We start from the raw sequence: 19,117 nt of genomic DNA on the forward strand, positions 1-19,117 counted from the left end.
GTTACTTTATTATCGCTCTGGAAAAATTTCCATTGGTTGAAAATTATTTGATCTAACACCTTCATGTTAAAAGTTGTTAGCTTTAGGATTGAATGAGGAAAGCAAATCCTAAAAATTTCAACGAAATGGAGAAAGAAAGATTATAAGTAATCAAAGGCATTTATATTTTAGCGTTCTGTAGGATCATAGTTCAATCAGAAGGAAATTTTTATTTTAATTTGAATGTGAGCTATTATATATTTATAACCGTATTTATTTAATATTATATTTAATTAATTACTAATATTGTTTTACATTAATTATTTTAAAAGTCTTACCCTAAAAATTTATTAGTCTTAACTTGCAATTATTCTGTACAAATATTCTCAATCAAATTTAATAATTATTTCCAAACTAGTTAAATTGGTTAATACATTTTAAAATAATAATGGTAATAAATTAAAAAAAAAATAAATTAAGATATAATTTAATTAAATATATAAATTAATAAATGGATATATGATGGATGGAATTGAAATATACGTCAAAATCAATCAAAACTATATAATCCTAATGCAAAAGAATAGCTTAAAAAAGGATATCGAATACTTTGTTATCACAGTATACTTTGATAAAAAAGTTTTAGATAAATAAATTATTGGATATAATTTTAATATATTAAGAATACAAAAAAAAATTGGGGTATATTTGAATTCAATGAACTAGATTTGAGGAAATAGAATTATGGAAGTAAATCTAATAGACATACCAGGTAATCATTGATTTGGAAATTATAATTAAGTCAGAACATTAATAGATAAAACCCGTATATGTATAGATTAATGTTGAAAATGTTTTCGATATTAAAATTTAAAGTAATATAATCAATACAAATACAAATTGAATTAATAAACAAATGATATAGATAAAATAAAACAATTAAATCAGATAATTAAATAATTTATTAGTATAGTTAAACCCTGTATAATCTAAAAATGCTATTGGATAGAGGGAAATAACTTATTTTCATTATGAAATATGTTATCGCCCTTGAACCGATTACAAATGATAGAAAGATTAAGGAGATCTCTCAAATTAATGTTAAAAATGGTTAATTAAAACTAATTAAATGGCAAAAAAAAAAGAATTCTATTTAAAATAGAAATAAATTTAATAAAAATATTTATATATGTAATAAAATAAGATTTATAGTTATGCAAAATTAGATGTGAGTGAGGCTTTGTCTGTGGGCTCTCTTTATCATGCTAGAAAGCTACTTACACCTGAAAGTATCCTGTACCTCTTTTAGGCCACCATTCGCCTATGTATGGAGTACTGTTGTCACATTTGGGCTGGGGCATCTGCTACTTGTCTCTCGCTCCTGGATAGGGTTCAAAAGAGGGTTGCCAACTTGATAGGTCCTGAACTGTCATCTCAGCTTCAGCCTCTGTCCCATCGACAAAATGTTGCATCTCTCTGCCTGTTCTACAAGTGCTTTATTGGTAAATGCTCTGACAAACTACAAGTAATTGTACCACCTCGACGTGAATACCCCTGACAAACCCGACAAGCAGCTAAATCCCACCCCTTCACAGTAGAAACCTTAGGTGTAAGAAAGAATTCTACTGCAATAGTTTCTTCCCCAGAACTGCTAGACTTTGGAACTCCCTTCTGGGATTCTGCTTTTTACGGATATGCAGAGTTCAAGTGTAATGTGAACAGACATCTTGCTACTCATCTCCCTTCATAATATACCTGCAATTTATGCCCCCGTTTGTAGCCCCTACTGTGCCTTATTTGGTGTGAAAATTGAATAAAAAAATATTAATTATCAAACGCCATTACTATAAACAGATCAATAGATTAGGTAATTAGTTTCATATAACAATAAATATAAATACATTATAGATTTTATAGTTATCAATATTATCTAAGTAAATATACATAGACTAATTATGAATAATAAATTAATAAAATGTTAAAAAAATATTTTTATTATGTATATCAAAATAAATACAATTTATTAATACAGTAATTTAAATTTGGTGACTTTACTTTAAAATTCAAAGATAGTGCAACAAAGTGAAAAAAAATTAATTGCAACTTTTCTCTCCTAGTTTTCCGGTTTTGTAGTCCATATGCCTTTATTTCCTTTTAAAATTGATAAATGCTTTTTCTTTTGATGAGTTAAGGGAGCAATAAATTCAATAATTGACATTATAATTACATGAATGATTTTGCACTACAAAACACGTGCTGTCAAGAATTGTACATGTCAACATACTTAAAGAAATAAATGGTAAGATGGTCAACATCTTGAAATTTGGAATATGGACTTTTGTCATTTATTTATATATGTGTGTGTATATATATATATATGTATATATATATATATATATATATATATATATATATGTTAAGTTTTGAGACATTGTGTTGAACAAAGATGGCGGCGTAGTTCAGATCAGTAACCAAGATGGCGGCCAAGAATCAAATGCGGTCCGTGGCGTAGTTAACGGCGAACTGATTGAATCCAATATTCGACAGTTTTTATAATAATTTTTAAACGTTTTCATTGGTTGTTTAGCACAGCCGTTGGTGATAAAAATGATTGGCGAATCCATTCATCTCATACCCCGATCAGGAGTCAAAAACATTTTACAATATATATATATATATATATATACATACATATATATGTGTGTATATGTATACATATATTATTTCCTGTATCTACATAACATTTTATTCACTATTTACTTCAACAGTGCTCAATACGTGAGTAGAGCTATGTATTAAGTTTTTTAAATATATATGGCAATTAAGCTACACGGAATTTTCTGAGTTCTATCCTTGTAAGGATTCATTAGGCAATACCAACAATATTTTTGTGTGTTAACTATTTCGCCCATTTGCCATTTATTGCTTATTTTCTCCCACTTTGGTAGCTGCTGATCTTTACTGTGTGGCCGTCCATGAGTTTGGCCACAGTCTCGGCCTGATGCATTCTCGGTGGCCAATCTCCATCATGTGGCCATGGATGAAGGGCGACTGCACGTTGTCCAAATTTGATATTGCAGTCATTCAGAAAATCTATGGTGAGTTTTCTTTTCTTTTCTGTTTTAGTGTGTGTGTGTGTGTGTATATATATATATATATATATATATATATATATATATATATATATATATATATAAACTGCTAACTTAACATCAACAGTGTCTTATATACTGCTGATCAAAAATTTAAGACCACTTAAAAATCTTTCAAAAGAAACATTTTTTAAGAATAGATTTTAAACTCTTCCGACTTAAGGTTACTAATACTGCAGTCTAAAAGGTTATGGAAACAAAAAGGTATATTCCAAAAATTTTATTTAAAAATTTGCATTTTTATTGAATTAGGCTTTTACACATGATCAAAATTATAAGACCAAGGGTATAAATAGTTAGATTTATGGTAATTCTAATGTTTTAGTTCAGTTAGAGATTAGCAATCACTGTGTAAAAGTGTTACCATGCCTAAAGCAAGAAAATTAACCGAAGTTGAGCGTTCTCAAATTCTAGGATTCCATAAGCAAGGTTTGTCACAGTGAGCGATAGCAACTAAGGTAAATCGCATTAAAACTGTTATTTGCAACTTTCTAAAGAACACTGAGAATTATGGAAAAGCAAAATCCTTTGGTAGCGCCCCCCCCCAAAAAAAATTTCTCCTGCATTGAGTAGGAGAATCAGACGGGTTGTTATGAATGACAGAGGACTTTCTTCTAGTCAAACTAAGGCGGTTACAGATGCTGATTGCAGTCCAATAACCATCAGACGACACTTACAACAAAAAGGCATGGTAAATAAAAAGTGTAAACAAATTCCTCGATTGCTTCCACGTCACAAAGTTAGCTGCTTAAGATTTGGTTGTGAATACCAAACCTGGGACGTTAAGTGGAAGAAAGTCCTGTTTTCTGATGAGAAATATTCAATTTAGATGGTCCTGATGGTTTCCAGAGATATTGGCATGACAAAAACATGCCTCTTGAAATTTTTTCCACACATCATAGTGGTGGATGGTCCGTAATGGTATGGGGTGCCTTTTCTTACAGGTGGGTGCAGGGGCGTCAGACAGCAGCTGGTTATGTTAGTATGCTACAAAAAGCATCTTTGATGGAGGGTCATCTTTTGTGTGGGGATGAATGGTTATTCCAACAGGATAATGCTGCAATCAACACTGCAGGACAGAGCTTGAGCTTTCTACAAGAAAATGAAGTCCATCTCTTGGGACATCCTGCATGCTCACCGAACTTGAACCCAATTGAAAATATTTGTGAATGGATGACAAGAGAGGTTTATCGAAATGGCAAACAATATTCAACAAAAAATGAACTTCATGAAGCCATCTTCAGAAATTGGAACAGGATCCTCCGCATCTTAATGGAAACTCTTATTTCTAGCATGCCCCTAAGAATTTTTGAAGTCATCAAAAGCAGTGGAGGTAGAACTCATCATTAAGTTTGATTGTTGAATGTTTTCATACACTTTTCATACACTTTTTGTACAATTTAATAGAATTTTTGCCTCTGGTCTGATAATTTTGATCATGTGTAAAAAGCCTAATTGAATAAAAATGTACATTTTAAAAATAAATCTTTGGAATGTAGCTTTTTGTTTCCATAACGTTTTAGATTGTAGTATTGGTAACCTTAAGCCGGAAGAGTTTAAAATCTATCCTTAAAAAAAAGTTTGTTTGTTTTTTTTTTAAGATTTTTAAGTGGTCTTAAATTTTTGATGAGCAGTGTAAATGAAAAAAAACTCAAGGAAAACCTGATTAAATAACAAAACATTTATATCTAAGTTGACAAGAAAATAAGTCATTTTCAGCCAGAAATAGTAATTTAGGAAACTCATGTTTTTTTTGGCAGGAACATGTTCTATGAATAAACAGACATGAGGAGTTGGGCTATGCTTATATATATTTGTTAGTGTGGATATGTGTGTGTGAGTAATAGGCAATATTTTGGTTAGTGTGTGTAGATGTGAATGACGTAAAAGAGCTTGTATGTGATTCTTAAAGTATTCCTTTCTTGTTCTTTCGGGTTTAAGTAGCTGAACAGCAGCGTAGTTCCCCAGTTTTGGCAAATAATAAACAAGGTCCTGAATAGAAGTGTGTGCTCTATCCGAACCATCATCAATGGATCTGGAATAATTGCATTAACATCAGACAAAGCCAAACTCTTTGCCAAGAACTTTGCAGCTAATTCTACCCTATGCGATCATGACTGCCACAAACCGCCTGTATTTTCTCCTGTGTCTGAAAATATGCTATGTGACATACAAATATCTATGCGTGATGTTGCCAAGCTAATAAAAAACCTCGATTCCGGTAAAGCAACTGGCCCTGACGCATTCCGATTATAGTGCTGAAAAAAGCTTCAACCAGAACTTCTATTTCTGAAAGCCATCCAACACATGCCAGCATGTAAAACAGATATTAAACCAAATATGATGATGGTAGAATAATACCATTTGAATCAAAAGTAATAAACCGATTTTAACAAAAAAGATTTTGTTTAAATGCATCGACAGCAGACAATACTAGAAATTCCCTCTGGTATTTTGCAATTCTGTGAAGAATCATTACTATTTCAAATGTTCTCCAAACTTTGGAACTAGCAGATGGTAAAATTCGTGCAAGTCTCATATGTTATTGCGTGTACAGTAATCAATGAGATAGTATTGTAGTAATCATTAGTATTGAGGGTTTTGATAGAGTGTCTTACTTAAGGGGGCGGTTTACCAGGAGTTTATTTATGTTGGGCTTGAAGACGTCCAAGTTGTAGTCAGGCGGGAAACAGGCAAGTGGCAGAGAGTTCCACTGGCATGCAGTTCTAAGAAAGAAGCTTTGCTCATGGAATCTACGTTTGGATTTAGGCACAGATAAAGAGTGAGGAAAATTATTGACAGTAGTTTCAGCCAGACGAGTGTTTCTTGTGAAAGATTGGCGAGGAGGGGACGAGGGATTGGAGCTCAGACGAGCACCTGCCATGGAAATAACGATGCAATAGATTCCCCAATATCCTCTTCAATTCTTCATCTGTGTCATTTCAGCCAAGTTCAACAAGGATGTAGAATCCAATTAACACTTAACCAGCATAACGGCGCCAACTATCTTGAATGCTTGACTGAAATAATATCTATTACTAATGGCGATTTGGTATCTGTCTGAATCTGCAACTATACTATTGCTTCTATGAATGTACTATTATACTATCTTTTGATGCTGAATCATGGAGGTAGGATGTAATGTAATAGCTATTCCTTTGTCATAAAATCGTACTCCTAGGCATTATTTCTTCTTTTGGAAGAAACACAAGTGGTGTAGTATATTTCCATTCCTATGTTATTATCGTATAAGGTACTGCCCCCTTTTGGTGCAGAAGGGAGTAGTGTGGTTCTGATACTATCCCCTTATTACTTCTTCCTGTTTTTTTTATGGGGAAAGGAGTAGTGTAGTGTCTCTTCTGTTTTCATGAAATTATCCTTCTAGGCTTGATCTCCTTTGCAGAGGAGAGGGGTAGTGCATCTCAACAAGAAACTGTTACAATCGACTATTCATTATCAAGCTAAACACATAATACATACTAGCAAAAATATGTTACCAGAGAAATTATATTCTAGTTTAGAATATACATTGGTTGACTTGCAACCAATCAAAATACAGAAAATGGACGTGCAACCAATCAAAATACAGGAAATGGACGTGCAACCAATCAAAATACAGGAAATGGACGTGCAACCAATCAAAATACAGAAAATGGACGTGCAACCAATCAAAATACAGAAAATGGACGTGCAACCAATCAAAATACAGAAAATGGACGTGCAGCCAATCAAAATATAGAAAATGGACTTACCCATCTAAGTATAATGCAGAATTCCAGCCTGTTTATATAGAAACTCTTATAACTTCTCATCTAAATTTTTTTAAATCAATCAAATTTATTTAAAAAAAAAAACCCAGCAAAGTGTAACCAGCCATGTAAAGAAACAGGTGGAAGCTATTTACATACACATGCAGTTTGAATTTTTGACTAAGGACGCTTTAAACATAGATATGGTAAAATTCAATTATTTTATTTATTTCCAAGCTAATCTCACCCACTGATCCTTGTTGCAGAGGCATTTTATATTACACCTTTCTTTTTGTATAATTTGGATTTTTCTAACTACTGTTCTCATCTTGAGTGTTATTTGCACAATGTTTTGGTCAATATAACTTCCGGTATTTTTCAGGTCTATCTTGTCAAACTTTGCAATCTATCTGCACATCTAAAAACAAAAATATATTTAAGGCTCCTAAGATTCATAATAGAATTTTCCTCAAGGACCCATGGGTAAAGTACTTGGTAAAATTCAGTTGTAAGTTATACTCTTTTAGAGGTTGAAGGTTCAATCCTCAGTGTGGGAGACAGTAAAAAATACAATTACTTAGGACTTCTACCCAGTCATGGTTGAAAGAACGAGAGCATGCTACCCTCATGGATTAAATAAATGGTTCTGTTCGAAATTCTGTGGAGATTCCAGAGTTTGCCAAAAATCCTCAGTGCAGGCGACACTAAAAATACAACTGCAAATTACTTTGGAGCACAAATGGTTGCTCGTTTTAATAGTACCACCCTCGGCTTAGCTCTTCAACTTTTTTAGTTAAAAAGAATAAAATAGGAGGCTTTACTTTTTGAACGACCTTTCTATAATAGAGTATCTGAGCCTACTTATATGCAAATTCTCTAATTTCTGATTAAAATTTCTTTAAATCAAATTAAATTTCTTTAAATCTTTGCTAGCTTTTTGGTCAAATAAATTTATTTGACCAAAAAGCTAGCAAAGTGAAACAAGCCATGTAAAGAGACAGGTAAAACTTATTTACATCCATATAGAATCTGAATACCTGTTCAACTCCACCTTAAACCTGGATATGGTAGCCATCGTCACGACCTCCTCTGACAAATGGTAAAACATGTTATTTACATTTATGCACGTTCATATGTTATATTGTATCTTAGCAACTACGTAATACATTCCTCAGCATCCCTTACAACTTTGAAATTTATGGGTTTCTTTTTATTGAAAGATGTAAGCACTTGTAGCAACTTTCACCAAACTTGCTTGTACGTTTTTCTAACCCTATGACATATTTATTTATGACATATTTATGACATACATATTTATAAACACATTATATTTCTTTCTCTTCTATTATTTAATTATTTATTTATTGACACAGCTTTGTTAATAATACCAATAAATCATATTATGGTAACGGTAGTGTTTCTCCATCGATTCAAATTTCAATAAAAGCCACATAAGTAATTATGCATACAAATATAAGCAGCATATAATGCAGTAGAACCCCGGGGTACGGCATTAATTCGTTGGGATTATAAGGTGAAATTGCCGTATGACGGGGCTTAAGCAAAATTTTATACAGTACGTATTAAAAATTAGTAACAAAATACAGTACAGTATATAATACACATGTATATAATCAAATAACATTATAAATAACACCCTAAGGCGGGGCAAATACTGTAACCAGGGGTTGGAAAACATCGTATTCCGCATCGTAACCTGAAAAAAAAACGTATACTAGGGCCACCGTATCCCGAGGCTCTACTGTACAGTAGTAAAGAAAAAGTAATAACGAGAGTTGCCTCCCTTTTAATTAATAAAAAATCATTAAAAAAAAATCTTAATTGCCCAAGGGAAATAACTTAAGCTACGCAGAGTTATCTGCTCACAAACAAAATACCAGGTCGGTGCAAAAGGTTTTGCCGGTTTAAAATTTCACCTTGAAAATGAAAAACTATGTTTTTATGCTTATTCATAACAATAAAGACCTTTTCTTTTCATAACTTGATATCATCTGTCAACGAGCTTATAAATGTCTTGCATGTACAATTCTGTAGGTTTTGGATGTGAAATATAAATCTAACTCGTGTTCAATTTCTTTTTGTAATTTTAACCTAAGGCCTTTTGATGACTCACTTTTCGTTGACTAAAGAAGATTGTTTTTGGTTCAACATGGGTAAAGAATAATACAGAAAATTATGAAGGATTCTTTAATAATCTGACAGAAAAAGTTATAAATTAATCATGGGCATATGTTTAAGTAATGGCAATATGTACAAACATTGGTACTTGTACAGTTTAGTCAAGACATTAAAAAATGAAAATATCGAAAAAAAGGTTATATTTCATGTATCCGTTATGAAAGGAAGTCCTCCGAAAAAAAAATTCACTTAATTTCATCAAGTAGTTTTTTTTTGTTTTTTTTACAGCGAAAAAAATTTGTTATGATACCGAGGATCGATTTTTAGGAAGAAAAGCTAGAATTAAAGATGGGGAGGGAGTGTCGGCACTTTATATTGAGTTATCTCCCCATGGCATGCTGTTCATCTTCAGCAAATTTCACAATGGCTAACTTCAACACGCTCTCATAAGAACGTGTTTTCCGCTGTAAAAAAAAAAAAAAAAAAAAAAACTACTCGATTAAATTAAATTTTTTTTTCGGAGATCTTCAGTCCAAAACGGATACGTACAATATAACCTTTCTTCGATATTTTCATTTTTTAATGTCTTGACTAAACTGTACAAGTGCCACAAAATTAAAATACTATAAACCGGCAAAAAAAAGAACTTTCTGCATCAACCTGATAGAATAAACTAAATCAAAACTTTGATTCAAAACATTTAAAAAAAAAACAAAAAAAAAAAAAAAACAGTAAAAATGTAAAAGAAAAAACAAGCAAAAAAAAAAAAAAAACCCGGATAATTTTTAGCTGTAAAATTGAATGGCACAAGTTACTAATATCAGTTCAGTGCAAAATATTTATGTAGCAAACAATTAATTGCATCTGTTGTTCTCAGTTAAAAAAAAAAAAAAAAATCAGCTTTTTCTTAACCCAAAAGGAGCTGCCTCGGAACGGAAATGGAAACGACCCAGGCCCACAATGCTTCCCCCACAAACTACTCACATATTTAAAAAGCCTAATGCACCACCAACGACAACAAGCGTACCATCTACATCTTCTGTACAAACAACACCTGAACATACTACTACAACTTTGGATACAACTTTGACGGAAAATATTCAAATTACTACTACTACAAATATCAAAACTACTGCTACTACTACTACCCAAACAAAAGTCGAAGATGCCCATCCTGATAGTACTGTACCATACACAAGTCCTTTTATGGAAGACGTTTCTACGGCTGTTACCCAGGTAGAAACATCATCTAAAAGACCAGAAAGTACATGGCCAATTACAACAAACTTAATAAATCCATGGTCATCGGACACTGACCCCAATTTATCCCAGCAAGAAGGTCTCCAGACTTGGGAAACCGAAACATTGAAATCTAGGTTTGCGTCAGAAAATTCCTGGACATCACCGTCTACAATATTCTATACGACGAATACTTTATCATCAACAGATTCCTCATCGGCACCCAGTGATTCCATATTTCAGACCATGCCTAGTTTTAATGATGTCGAAAAATCATCTGGAATTCCATTATTGGACCAAAATGTTTTTGTTTCAGAAAATCCGTCTGCAGAACAAAGTAATCTATTAAGTAGATTCGTTTCAACTCAAAATGGTTTGCCTTTAGAAGTTCTGCCTTCATCTACATTATCCGAGCAAGAACTATCCACGATTCCATTATCAGACCAAAATGGTTTTTCTACTACAGAAAATCAATTCAAAGAACAAAACGGTCCATTTAATAAACTACATTCTACTCGAAATGGTTTGTCCGTGGAATCTCCGACTTTCACTACAGCAGATGAGCAAATATTGCCCAAAATACCATTACATGACCGGAATGGTGTTTCTTCTGGAAACCATCCCGCAGTAAATCATAATCTACTTGCTAGACAACATTCTACTGACAATGGTTTATATTTAGAAACCGTGCCTTCTTCTACTGCATATGAAAAAGAATACTTAAAGATTCCGTTATCGGACCAAATTATTTCCGCCTTTGAAAATCATTCTACAGACAAGACTAGCCCACTTGATAAAACATATTCAACAGAAAATAGTTTATTCTTTCAATCTTCATCTCCAAGAGTTATGACTGTGAAGACTTCATCTTTTAATCGACAAAATTCATTGCTTGAAAACACTGCATCCAGCATAAACAATTTAAAGCTTATAGATTCCTTGTCTACTGCAGTTAATCTATCCTTTTTGCACCAACCTTTACGTCCAACAGATTCCTCATCCAAATCACAAGGTTTTGGACTAAGTCGTCGAACACCAGTAAGAACAATATTTACCCAAGCGTTGCCTTCCCAGACAAAAAACACATCTTCAAGCAAACTTTATCCACCTGTTATGAACTCCTACTCCTTTCCTGTCCCAACTAGTACGACCTCTCATAGCAACCCTTTGCATCAAAATGATCTATCGTCTAAATCACAGAGTTTTGAAGCCAATAGCCAAACATTTGTAAATTCATCATCTTCTCGCGTCCGTCCATCGTCTCAAATGACGCCGTCCAACACGAACCCACTATCAGAAGAACATAGTTTACCATTTCCCACTACTCTACCAATCTCGACCACGACTTCTTTTAACTCAAAGAGCTTGCCACCATCAGACCCTTTTTATAGATTCAAGAAAATTCGCCAGGATCCCCATTCTGAGAATAAAATATCCCATATAAATATAAGCAGACTCGTTCATCTATCCGAACCTTTATCGTCAACGCTGGATGAAAATCTTAAGTACTATCCTTTAAAGGCGCCATTTGAGTCGGAAAATTCTTCTTCACTGGATAATCCTGATTATCTTGGATCTCCTCCAACCGAAAATTATTGGTTAAATAGGAAGGTTTCAAAACTATCCGTTTCTAAAAGATCGGAACCAAAACACTCCGATTCATTTGCAGTCAACTCGGACCGGTTGATTGAAAAATTTTCATCCATGATAAGTCAGTTTAAACCCATTGCAAATAATTTCCGAGAAACATCTCCTTCTCTGGAAACCCTGTATCCTACTGAGATTTCCGAGCCACTCTTCACTCATAACTCGTCTTTTGACATGCATCGGATCCTGGATAAAAAGTTACTGTCCCCGCACACACAACTCTACAAAACAGCAACTGTTTCCATGACAACAAAACCGGCTGTGGTGTTGGAAGCATTTAAATGGATGCCAACAACCCCATTGCAGGTAATAAGTTCTGAAGCGACAGTTGATGGAAAGACTTCACCCAAGCGTAATGCTCGTTTTCACCCAGAAAGAACTGCCCATTATACTGGTTCACAGTCGTACTCGTATCTTGATACCTCACCAATTACGAAATCTTTTCCTTTTTATTATACAGTAAGTAAGGCAAGAGGTCAAGGGGAGGCTTTTCAAGGTATTACAAAACGTCAGAATGAGGAGGCTTTCAGATTACTACAAAACAGTGTGAAGAATAATAGGAATATAAAAATCCAAGAATTTAGTCCGCAGACAATTTTACCAGAAATGTCTTTCATTCTTAAGGGGCCAAAAAACGGAAAAACGTACAGAAATATAAATCCAAGATTTCACGGAAATACTGCTGATATGTTGGAAGCCACCACATCCAGAAATAACAAAATCTTCCAACGATCACCAAAGGTCACGACTTTGGAGAAGATGACGTCATCGAATTTGCAAATTCCTCTGCTATCTTCTGAGGCAGTTCTGGGTTTTGTTAAGGCTTTGAGACAACAGAATCAGGAAAGGGAAGTATTCTTACCATATTCTTTGCAAGAGTCTCTTCTGAGCACACCTTTTCATGGCCGTTCGACAAAAGATGTGCAACTCTTTGATTTAAACATGCCAACTTTATCACCATCATCTACCACTCTCTTTGCAGGTGGTGCCGATGCCAGGAGGAATCGCCTGTACCACATGATGAGCGGTAAGAGAAGACTAAAAGTGTTAAAACCCCGGTTCCGCAAAAAGATCGGCATGCAGCAATTCATTCAGTCTTTGCGTTTTATCCCTCCACATGGTTCCCCACTTCATGACACAAAGTTAGATCGGACGACTACCCTGTCAAGCCGAAATCCAAACATGGAGCCAACCATGAAGACATTGTTGACACCTCCGACAAACAACACATTGTCTCATGCATCAACTTCCGATTCTTATTTAGTATCCCGAGAAATATTGCATAGATCTGTAAGCCCCCCGACCTCACACACAACTCAAAAATGGATCGGAGATACACAGAGATCAAATTTTCAGGCCGAAGAAGCGGCAAAGAATTATCTGCGAGAATCGCTTCGAATTTTATTGCCAAATCAGCAAACGACACCCATGATGCAAGATTCTCTCAGACAACAAACAAAATTTAGAGATAGAGGATATAACAATAGAAATTATAATTCACTGCAAACTGAAACCGGTCTAGGCCAGGAAATTTTGCAGACAGCTTCCGAAACAATATTTCACAGGATTGTGACACCACATCAGCACTGGATGATGCCATTATCCAATTATGCAAAGAAATCAAAAGACAATCAGGAAGATGTCGGATCATCATCTCGGATTCTTCACAAACGATCTTTACAAGAAGACATTTCCGATTTGAACACTATGCTCAGCAAAAGTCCAACATCCGACTATTCTCAGATGACGGCCACTTTGCCCGCTTTAATTTTACAGTCGACTTTACATGGCCCTCCAGTAGACCATCAAATAGTTACAAGTAATCCAATGAAGAATTTGCCCAAGAGCGATATCCGTCATTCGGAGACAGATAAAACGACAGCAGAAATGACAGTGACCACAATAACGGAACGCAACACGATGCAACCATGGTGCTCGGGTTCCATTACAGTTGATGGGGCCACAGTTGATAAAAATGGGACCATCAACATATTTAAAGGTAAGTGATTGTATTTGCTTAAGATTTGTAAAAAATTTTAAAACATTGTTTTTACTGATGAGTGAAAACTTATCAAGACTAAAAAAGCCAGTTGAGGATAAGGACTAATGAGATGGATAAATTGTCAATTAAATACTGAAAACTTACAGTGAGTACCCAGCCTTGCGCGGTCGTAAAATACGCTTACATATATTTTTAATTCATGTAGATTTTGTATTTATTATTACTAAGCCAATTCTCTATCGATTTTGTATTTATTATTACTAAGCTAATTCTCTATCGATTTTGTATTTATTATTACTAAGCCAATTCTCTATCGATTTTGTATTTATTATTACTAAGCCAATTCTCTATCGATTTTGTATTTATTATTACAAAGCCAATTCTCTATCGATTTTGTATTTATTATTACTAAGCCAATTCTCTATCGATTTTGTATTTATTATTACTAAGCCAATTCTCTATCGATTTTGTATTTATTATTACTAAGCCAATTCTCTATCGATTTTGTATTTATTATTACTAAACCAATTCTCTATCGATTTTGTATTTATTATTACCAAGCCAATTCTCTATCGATTTTGTATTTATTATTACTAAGCCAATTCTCTATCGATTTTGTATTTATTATTACTAAGCCAATTCTCTATCGATTTTGTATTTATTATTACTAAGCCAATTCTCTATCGATTTTGTATTTATTATTACTAAGCCAATTCTCTATCGATTTTGTATTTATTATTGCTAAGCTAATTCTCTATCGATTTTGTATTTATTATTACTAAGCCAATTCTCTATCGATTTTGTATTTATTATTACTAAGCCAATTCTCTATCGATTTTGTATTTATTATTACAAAGCCAATTCTCTATCGATTTTGTATTTATTATTACTAAGCCAATTCTCTATCGATTTTGTATTTATTATTACTAAGCCAATTCTCTATCGATTTTGTATTTATTATTACTAAACCAATTCTCTATCGATTTTGTATTTATTATTACTAAGCCAATTCTCTATCGATTTTGTATTTATTATTACCAAGCCAATTCTCTATCGATTTTGTATTTATTATTACTAAGCCAATTCTCTATCGATTTTGTATTTATTATTACCAAGCCAATTCTCTATCGATTTTGTATTTATTATTACTAAGCCAATTCTCTATCGATTTTGTATTTATTATTACTAAGCCAATTCTCTATCGATTTTGTATTTATTATTACCAAGCCAATTCTCTATCGATTTTGTATTTATTATTACTAAGCCAATTCTCTATCGATTTTGTATTTATTATTACTAAGCCAATTCTCTATCGATTTTGTATTTATTATTACTAAGCTAATTCTCTATCGATTTTGTATTTATTATTACTAAGCCAATTCTCTATCGATTTTGTATTTATTATTACTAAGCCAATTCTCTATCGATTTTGTATTTATTATTACTAAGCCAATTCTCTATCGATTTTGTATTTATTATTACTAAGCCAATTCTCTATCGATTTTGTATTTATTATTACTAAGCCAATTCTCTATCGATTTTGTATTTATTATTACTAAGCCAATTCTCTATCGATTTTGTATTTATTATTACTAAGCCAATTCTCTATCGATTTTGTATTTATTATTACTAAGCCAATTCTCTATCGATTTTGTATTTATTATTACTAAGCTAATTCTCTATCGATTTTGTATTTATTATTACTAAGCCAATTCTCTATCGATTTTGTATTTATTATTACTAAGCCAATTCTCTATCGATTTTGTATTTATTATTACTAAGCCAATTCTCTATCGATTTTGTATTTATTATTACTAAGCCAATTCTCTATCGATTTTGTATTTATTATTACTAAGCCAATTCTCTATCGATTTTGTATTTATTATTACTAAGCCAATTCTCTATCGATTTTGTATTTATTATTACTAAGCTAATTCTCTATCGATTTTGTATTTATTATTACTAAGCCAATTCTCTATCGATTTTGTATTTATTATTACTAAGCCAATTCTCTATCGATTTTGTATTTATTATTACTAAGCCAATTCTCTATCGATTTTGTATTTATTATTACTAAACCAATTCTCTATCGATTTTGTATTTATTATTACTAAGCCAATTCTCTATCGATTTTGTATTTATTATTACTAAGCCAATTCTCTATCGATTTTGTATTTATTATTACAAAGCCAATTCTCTATCGATTTTGTATTTATTATTACTAAGCCAATTCTCTATCGATTTTGTATTTATTATTACTAAGCCAATTCTCTATCGATTTTGTATTTATTATTACTAAACCAATTCTCTATCGATTTTGTATTTATTATTACTAAGCCAATTCTCTATCGATTTTGTATTTATTATTACCAAGCCAATTCTCTATCGATTTTGTATTTATTATTACTAAGCCAATTCTCTATCGATTTTGTATTTATTATTACCAAGCCAATTCTCTATCGATTTTGTATTTATTATTACTAAGCCAATTCTCTATCGATTTTGTATTTATTATTACTAAGCCAATTCTCTATCGATTTTGTATTTATTATTACCAAGCCAATTCTCTATCGATTTTGTATTTATTATTACTAAGCCAATTCTCTATCGATTTTGTATTTATTATTACTAAGCCAATTCTCTATCGATTTTGTATTTATTATTACTAAGCTAATTCTCTATCGATTTTGTATTTATTATTACTAAGCCAATTCTCTATCGATTTTGTATTTATTATTACTAAGCCAATTCTCTATCGATTTTGTATTTATTATTACTAAGCCAATTCTCTATCGATTTTGTATTTATTATTACTAAGCCAATTCTCTATCGATTTTGTATTTATTATTACTAAGCCAATTCTCTATCGATTTTGTATTTATTATTACTAAGCCAATTCTCTATCGATTTTGTATTTATTATTACTAAGCTAATTCTCTATCGATTTTGTATTTATTATTACTAAGCTAATTCTCTATCGATTTTGTATTTATTATTACTAAGCCAATTCTCTATCGATTTTGTATTTATTATTACTAAGCCAATTCTCTATCGATTTTGTATTTATTATTACTAAGCCAATTCTCTATCGATTTTGTATTTATTATTACTAAGCCAATTCTCTATCGATTTTGTATTTATTATTACTAAGCCAATTCTCTATCGATTTTGTATTTATTATTACTAAGCCAATTCTCTATCGATTTTGTATTTATTATTACTAAGCTAATTCTCTATCGATTTTGTATTTATTATTACTAAGCCAATTCTCTATCGATTTTGTATTTATTATTACTAAGCCAATTCTCTATCGATTTTGTATTTATTATTACTAAGCCAATTCTCTATCGATTTTGTATTTATTATTACTAAGCTAATTCTCTATCGATTTTGTATTTATTATTACTAAGCCAATTCTCTATCGATTTTGTATTTATTATTACTAAGCCAATTCTCTATCGATTTTGTATTTATTATTACTAAGCCAATTCTCTATCGATTTTGTATTTATTATTACTAAGCCAATTCTCTATCGATTTTGTATTTATTATTACTAAGCCAATTCTCTATCGATTTTGTATTTATTATTACTAAGCCAATTCTCTATCGATTTTGTATTTATTATTACTAAGCCAATTCTCTATCGATTTTGTATTTATTATTACTAAGCTAATTCTCTATCGATTTTGTATTTATTATTACTAAGCCAATTCTCTATCGATTTTGTATTTATTATTACTAAGCCAATTCTCTATCGATTTTGTATTTATTATTACTAAGCCAATTCTCTATCGATTTTGTATTTATTATTACTAAGCCAATTCTCTATCGATTTTGTATTTATTATTACTAAGCCAATTCTCTATCGATTTTGTATTTATTATTACTAAGCCAATTCTCTATCGATTTTGTATTTATTATTACTAAGCCAATTCTCTATCGATTTTGTATTTATTATTACTAAGCCAATTCTCTATCGATTTTGTATTTATTATTACTAAGCCAATTCTCTATCGATTTTGTATTTATTATTACTAAGCTAATTCTCTATCGATTTTGTATTTATTATTACTAAGCCAATTCTCTATCGATTTTGTATTTATTATTACTAAGCCAATTCTCTATCGATTTTGTATTTATTATTACTAAGCCAATTCTCTATCGATTTTGTATTTATTATTACTAAGCCAATTCTCTATCGATTTTGTATTTATTATTACTAAGCTAATTCTCTATCGATTTTGTATTTATTATTACTAAGCCAATTCTCTATCGATTTTGTATTTATTACTAAGCCAATTCTCTATCGATTTTGTATTTATTATTACTAAGCCAATTCTCTATCGATTTTGTATTTATTATTACTAAGCCAATTCTCTATCGATTTTGTATTTATTATTACTAAGCCAATTCTCTATCGATTTTGTATTTATTATTACTAAGCCAATTCTCTATTGATTATTATATTGTACCTAATATATAGTGCTGATTAGAAAAAGTTGTTAAAAAAAATGATTTGGTTGCCATCAGCTAGAATCGAAACCAAAACATTTTGTGCTCCAGCCACCCTTTCCTACCATTTGAGCTATCGACAGATAAGAAATATTTACAATTTAATCATATTAGGCTAAAGATTATTTTACGCAGAAGTAATAGAAATATGTTGGCAAGTTAAAATGAACATTTTGCATTTCAACTTGCCGATATATTTCTGTACATGTTATTCATCCATCCAAACAAAGATTTTTCTCGTTATGAACCATCCTTGGTGTATGATTACTATTTTATGTTAATTTCAGTGTTATGTGATCAGTAGTTTAAGAGTTTATCAGTTAAATATTTTCACACAAACACACATGCATACATCTACTGTTTTATTTATATAGAATATCATGAGAGAATTAGAAATGATAAATCTATGACAATTTATGTTTGCTAGCAGGGAGCTACCTGGTTGACAACCTTAGGCCCTGTCAGTGTTAACGAACAGTATTGTTCTGGAAGTCAAAGAGTGAAGGCATACTTGGAATTTGGGTGTGGCTTTTTCTGGGCTGTTTCTTCATTCTCTGAGGATGACGTCTTCATGTTGAAGTTCCTCTGGCTAGAACCGGTGAAGGCACCGTTTTGGTGTTTAAAGCAGATCAAACAACTCAACACAAGTCGTATACGTAGAAACTCTAAACTATTTATTTTTACGAAAATATGATACA

At 31.9% G+C, this 19,117-nt stretch overlaps 1 protein-coding gene across 2 annotated transcripts in view; it reads left to right on the forward strand.

The window, feature by feature from the left end:
• Nucleotides 1–19,117, forward strand: part of LOC145255804 (uncharacterized) — a 70,945-nt gene that overhangs the window by 30,271 nt on the left and 21,557 nt on the right. The window contains exons 6-7 of one of the 2 annotated variants that reach the window (XM_080114492.1): nucleotides 2,928–3,077; nucleotides 12,888–13,904. In XM_080114492.1, coding sequence (XP_079970618.1) covers nucleotides 2,928–3,077; nucleotides 12,888–13,904 — 1,167 coding nt within the window. Of the gene's footprint in view, nucleotides 1–2,927; nucleotides 3,078–9,911; nucleotides 13,905–19,117 lie in introns of those variants that run through there. The other variant, XM_080114491.1, reaches the window with a different exon arrangement.

Source organism: Euprymna scolopes, chromosome 31 (genome assembly GCF_053919585.1).
Source record: "Euprymna scolopes isolate OS-2025 chromosome 31, ASM5391958v1, whole genome shotgun sequence".
Classification (NCBI taxonomy): domain Eukaryota; kingdom Metazoa; phylum Mollusca; class Cephalopoda; order Sepiida; family Sepiolidae; genus Euprymna; species Euprymna scolopes.